This window comes from Octodon degus, unplaced genomic scaffold (assembly GCF_000260255.1).
Source record: "Octodon degus isolate 3935 unplaced genomic scaffold, OctDeg1.0 scaffold00266, whole genome shotgun sequence".
NCBI classification, from domain to species: Eukaryota; Metazoa; Chordata; class Mammalia; order Rodentia; family Octodontidae; genus Octodon; species Octodon degus.
The window spans coordinates 1,554,781-1,560,837 of NW_004524842.1; the positions used below are offsets into that span (position 1 = coordinate 1,554,781).

Sequence of the window (6,057 nt, forward strand, 5' to 3'; positions counted from 1 at the left end):
GCATATTGTTAACACTAGCTCTATTGAGATATATTTCAAGCACCATGCAATTTACCTATTGTTACAGCTTCAGTAAAAAATGTCCCCAAAAGCTGCATGTACTCCTGAGTAGGGCTTTTAGAAGGCGACTGAATCATAGGGGGGTGCTACAGCTGACTTGCTGTTAGGAGTTCAAGCCTGGGTAGAGGGAGTCGCTGGGAGCATGGCCAGGAAGGGCGCATTCCTGCCCTGGCTCCTGGACCTCCTCTCTCTGCTTCCAGGCTGCTGTCCCTTGAGCAGCCTTCCTCTGCCTAGGCCCTTCTGCCACACCATGTCTGAGTTTAAGGGTAAAGAATGTGGACTGAAATTTCTGAACTATGAGCCAAAATAAGCCTGTCCTCCTTTGAGTGGCAGATGCTGGGTATTTTGCCCCACCAAGGAGATAAGTGCCCAAGCCACCTACACGAAGTAGCCAGTCTGTGGCGTTAGAATATTCGGAGCTGGGCAGCCACCACTGCAGTCATTCCCAACACTCTGCTTTTCCTCCTCTACACCTCAACCTTAGGCGGCCATTGTCCTTTCCACTTCTACATATTTGCCTGTCCTGGACATGTTAAATAAATGAAATCATATAACATGTCTTCTTTTATGACTGATACCTTTCACTTACATTAGTATTCTCATGATTCATCCAAGTCACGGTAGATGTCAATTCTTCATTTCTTTTCACTGCTTGATAATGTCATCATATGAGCATACCATATTCTATTCAACAGTTTATCAGCTGATGGATATTTGGGTTGTTCCCACTTTTTGACTATGATGACGAAGGCAGCTATGAATATTCATGTGCAATATTTTTACGCTTGCAGTTTTTGTGGGTCTATATCTAGGACTAGAATTGCTGTGATAGGGTAACTCTATTATTAACCTTTTGAGGAACTGGGAACTTCCAAAACAGGTATAGCTTTTTGAATTTTGCATTTTTTTCAGCACTTTATGAGATACCCAAGTACTTCACATCTTTTCTGGCATCTGTACAGTAAGTCCCCTACTTATGAATGAGTTCTGTTCTTGTAAATTAGTGTTCACAGGGCTGAAAAAGTGAGTCTCGCACACCTTTGACATAAATACACAATGCAAAGCATATGAAAGCCACATCACACCACCACTGCCTTTCCTTTTGCCCCTAGATACCCTGGGCTGTGACAGAGCAGTGTACTGCTGTCACACAGTATAGGAAGCACACAGCAGAGTAGCTAGGACAGTGCCGGCCAGACACAAGAGCCACTTCTGCAGTTTGTTTGCATCTGTGTAGTGTGAGGTTTGCATACAGCTGTGACAGTGTGCAGGTCAAATGTCCACAAGTCCAGGACGTGGTGCGCTGTATTGTCTTTCTTTTTAATTTCTTCTGTTCTAGTGAATGTCATCTCATTGTGGTGTTGACTTGTACTTCCCAAATCACTAACAACGGTGAGATCTTTTCATGTGCTTATTGGCCATCTGTATCTTCTTTGAAGAAAAAATTTTTTAAACGCTTGGCCCACTTTTAAGTGGGAGAATTTTTTTTTTTGTCTTTTTATAGTAAGTTGTGAACATTTTTCATATATTCTGAATATAGATTTCTTATCAGATACATGATTTGTAAATACTGTCTTTTATCCTATGTGTTGCCTTTTTCACTTTCTTGATGGGATTCTTCTTAGCACATAATTGTTTTATTGTGATGAAGTCTTTTTTCTCTTTGGTTGCTTGAGCTTTTGGTGTCCCAAAATGAAGATTTAGAGCTATTTGTTTTTCTAAAAGTTTTACAGTTTTAGCTCCCAGTTTAGATCTTGGGTTCATGCTGAAGCCATCTTTGTATATGATGTGAGGTAAGGCTTTGGCCCCATCCTGCTGCATGCAGTTGCCCAGTTGTCTAGGATCATTTAGTGAAGGATCTGTTCTTTCTCCACTTGAGTGATTTGAATCAATGAATGATAAATATATAATTTTCTTCATGGAGTTTAAGTTGGTGTGAGTATGGGACTGAGTCTAGAGGGCTTAAAGGTTTTCAGACGGCCTTGGTTCATACCATGAGTGACCTTCTAGCCATTGAAGGGTTTTTACAAAACTATTATGTTCTAACTTATGTTTTAAAGGAGTGCTTTGGCATCTGTATGAAAATATATTTTGGAATGGCAAAATAAGAACAGTGAACCAATTAGAAAGAAAAAAATAAAATAAATTATTGAAATAGGAGTGGCTTGTGGCAATGATGGGCATAATAAGAAGTAACAGGATTCTGTTTGTGTGTGTGTGTGTGTGTGTGTGTGTGTGTGTGTGTGTGTGTGTTTACTACAGGGTCTCACTGTGTAGATCGGATTCATAGTGATCTGCCTGTGTTCAGCCTCCCATGAGCTGGGATTACAGGCTCACACTACCCCACCCAGTCTCAATTGGTGTCTCAGCACACACCCTGGGGGCGAGACCGGCAAGGCACATGGGGGACCAAACCCCAGCCACTGCACTCTGCCTAAGCAAATGCTTAGTCCGCTGAGCTATGTGGCCAACCTTAGAAGTAACAGGATTCTGGGTACCTATTGATGATGAAGCCCACAGAAATCACTGACAAATTGGATTTGGGGTTGAGGGGAAGTTGGGTTTAATGTGTGTTCTCCTATTCTGCAACAGTGTCCCTTGGATAAATGTGACTTTTCTCCTTCATTTCTTATTCTGGCTTCTGGATGGGTCTTGAACCTTCAAGATTACTTTGCACTATTTGTGTTTTGTTTCCTTAGTTTATTTTCTTGGTGACTGGTTACATTTCTTCTATCTTTATGGGTACTGCTGCCTTAACCCAGAAATCCCCATGAGGTAGAATCTTCTTCCAGAAACTTCTTAGCTAAATCTCCTTGAGGAAAGCCCCTCCCTTTCCAGTTTCCTAACTAAGTCAGCATGTCCCGTGGGTGAATAGACCCCTGCAGCTGTCTCACAGGCTGTGCAGGCTCTTCTTTTCTCTTATTCCTGAATCTCTGTCAACAGTGTGGCCAGCTTCATTTATTTCCACCTCCCTCTAGGCTTATCTGACAAGGATCCTCCTGGTCTGTCTTAGTGCCAACATCATATCTAAGCTTTGCATTTGCCTTATGATTATTCCTATTCCACAGAGACAGGATCCACACATTTATGACTGGATATATTTTTCATCACAGTCCATATCTAACAACATATTTTTTTTTTTCGAATGAGCTTGGAAATGATAGGTATTGCCCCACAGGACTGAAAAAAACTAAACAAGGCATCAGATATACACTGTGTTCTCCATGGCCACTGCCTGCTCTGAGAGCCAGAGGAAGCCAGGTGGAATAATGAAGAAGCGAAGCCCTGTGGTGCCCAGTGTCTTCCTTGTAATCACTGTTACCCCCAACCACCCTTCAAGGTCTTGTTTCTGTTTTCCAGTCCAGACAGTGTTATCAGAAGATCTCAGAAGTAAACCCCAAGCTGCAGGCACAGGTGAAAGGTGAGAGGCTCCTGCTGCTGTCCTGCTTCTGAGCTCTGCCCTTCCTGCTCCTCCCCGTGGGGTGTCTTCTTGCTTTCTCTGCCTGGAGCCACAAGGCAGCACCTTTTCTCTCCTACCTGTTAAGAGGCCCCTGCCCCTCCTCCCTCCTCTCTCCTCCCACTCTAGATTCTTACCTTCCTCTTCTCTGAGCCCTCCTCCCACTGAGTGTCTTAGGCTGCTCTCCATCTCCAAGATGCTTTAAGAATGAGGCTTCACCTTGTTTCCAAAATTTTTCATGCTGAAGAAGTGTTCAAATTGTCTTAATACTCTATACTTTTCAACCTACAACCAGAAAGAACAGAAAGGAAGAGAAACGAAAAAAGCAGGGAAGGAAGGAAGAGTGAATTTTGGGGAAGTGTTGTTGGGTGATTTCTTGTAGGCTGTTGTTGATTGTGAGGATTTTGTCTGGTTTGTTTGTTTCCTCCTTGTTGTACTAGAATACATGCACCAAGTAGAGGTCCAGGAGAAGGCAGACCTTCAGGAGAAAGAAGCCCATGCGGTACTGAATTCGGGAAAGAGCACAGCCGTGACAACCAAAAACCTCCTGGAAACCCTTTCTAAGCCTGACCAGACGCCCTTGTTCTATGCAGGAGGAATGGAGATCCTAACTGATGTGATGAAGGACTGTAAGCCTTGCGTATGACCTCCTCAGTGTTGTCACTGTGCAGGGACAGGGGTTGGGAATCAGCTGGAAGAGGCAAAAGAATCCTCCTTTTCCTCCTCTAGACACTGATTGAAGAACTTCCTTCCCTGCCCCTCTCTTCAGATCATGCATACACTCAGCACACGTGCAGTGAACTACACACACACTGCACAACACAGAACCCAAGCAGAGCACATGCTCTGTAGATAGAGTGTTATTAAAGAAAAAGGTATTACAGTGAAAGACACATTGCTATTAGCTTGCCTCAGAATACTCCCCCTTACCTAGAACACACTGATCCCACCATTCCTGCTGCTTTCTGAGGCAGTTCTGAAGTCCTTTTTTGTGTCAGGCCTGGCTCTGTATCCTGAATTGATTCAAAACATTTACCTTTCATGGGCATTTGGACTTTGGGAAACAGCCAGAAGTTGCTGGGTGCCAGACCCCGTGAAGGTTGGTGGGCACGCACCACGGGGTCTTTACGAGCCTGCCTTTCTGTCCGATGGTGTTTGGCAGAGGTATTGGCCACATTTTCTTATCAGACCTTTGAAGACATTAACAAAAGAGGATTTCCAGAGCTGCTTTAGAAAGTGGGAAGGACAAGGGGTAAGTGTGTGTGAAAGAGCGGAGAGCAGTTTGAGAGGTCTCAAAGGCAAGGTATCGTTTACTATAATAAACTTTTAAAAACTTAAGCAGACGCCATATTTTGTCAGCCCTCTTCCATGTATCACACACATGCACACAGAGATAGGAGTTACCCGCAGAGCCCTTAGTCCCATCATCCATCTGTGACATCCACCTGCCACGCCTCTCACATGCTGGGCTCATGCTGTATTTGTATCAGTGTGCATGTTCTATATACACAGTCTTCCCCACGCCCCACGCATCGCCCACACACCCTGCACGTGCTCGCCACTGCCACATTCACCCCAAACATTCTTCACCCTCCCCGTAAAGAAACGGAGGCAGAACTTTGCCAGATAAACTGTAAGGTTCATTCTAATGGCCCTGAATGGCTGTTTGGAATGGGGACACAGTTTCCCAGAAACATCAGCTCTGTGAGTGAGTGGCAGTGTTTTCCAGAGTGGCAGTGTTTTCCAGAGGCTAAGAGCTCATGCAGGCTCTGTAGAGCCAGCAGAGCAGCGAGCTGTGCCTGGCAGTCCAGGGCCACCCAGCGCAGCTCTGCCGCTCTGAGTAATCTCTCTAACTCAGGCTTCAAGTGGCTGCTGACTCTAGCGCTTTTCAGAAGATAAAGGTGTTGTTTCTGCCAAACTTGAAATCCGTGTCCTTGAGCCTCCGTACCCTGGTTCTCACTCCAGCTGACAGAGCTGCCTGCGGCTTACACCCGCCGGGCCGCTCAGGCGCCTGATGTGGTTTCATGTGAATTTGTTTCAGGCACAGAACAAACTTTATTCAGAATGCACAATGGATTCAGCATCATCAGTGACAACGAGGTCCTAAGAAGGTAGGGATGTGTGGCGGGACAGTGCGTGTCCAGGCCAGAAGGCTCATTGCAAAGCCAAGTGACGATGGCACAGACAGGGGCATGGCCGCGTCCCGGCCACTCAGTCTGTGGAGGTGGCCCCTCCAGGACGTGTGCCCATAGCTTGGTGCTGTGGGTTGTTTGCATCCTGGGCAGCTTTCAGGTTCAGACCGAGGAACGGTAGCTTGTCCCAGGCCCCGCTGGCACTTCAGAGTCGCGAAGTACCAGATTTCCACCCGTCTGTGCAAGATTTGTTTGTTCTTCAGCTCTTTTTGAATTTGCTTCTCACAGAGAAAATAGAATTGGCTGGGTTTTGGCTGAAATCCTACTTAGAATTTCATCTGGAGAAAGGTCCACATCATAGGAAGTGGCTTATTAAACTTACTTATCTTTTTTCTTTTCTTTTCTTTT

The 6,057-nt window shown here is 45.1% G+C and overlaps 1 protein-coding gene across 7 annotated transcripts in view; it reads left to right on the forward strand.

The window, feature by feature from the left end:
- The window catches only part of Ttc12 (tetratricopeptide repeat domain 12), a 72,933-nt gene that overhangs the window by 33,727 nt on the left and 33,149 nt on the right, over positions 1 to 6,057 (forward strand). For all 7 annotated transcript variants that reach the window (XM_023706617.1, XM_023706613.1, XM_023706614.1 and 4 more), the window contains exons 9-11: positions 3,421 to 3,481; positions 3,958 to 4,146; positions 5,559 to 5,628. In XM_023706617.1, coding sequence (XP_023562385.1) covers positions 3,421 to 3,481; positions 3,958 to 4,146; positions 5,559 to 5,628 — 320 coding nt within the window. The remainder of the gene's footprint in view (positions 1 to 3,420; positions 3,482 to 3,957; positions 4,147 to 5,558; positions 5,629 to 6,057) is intronic.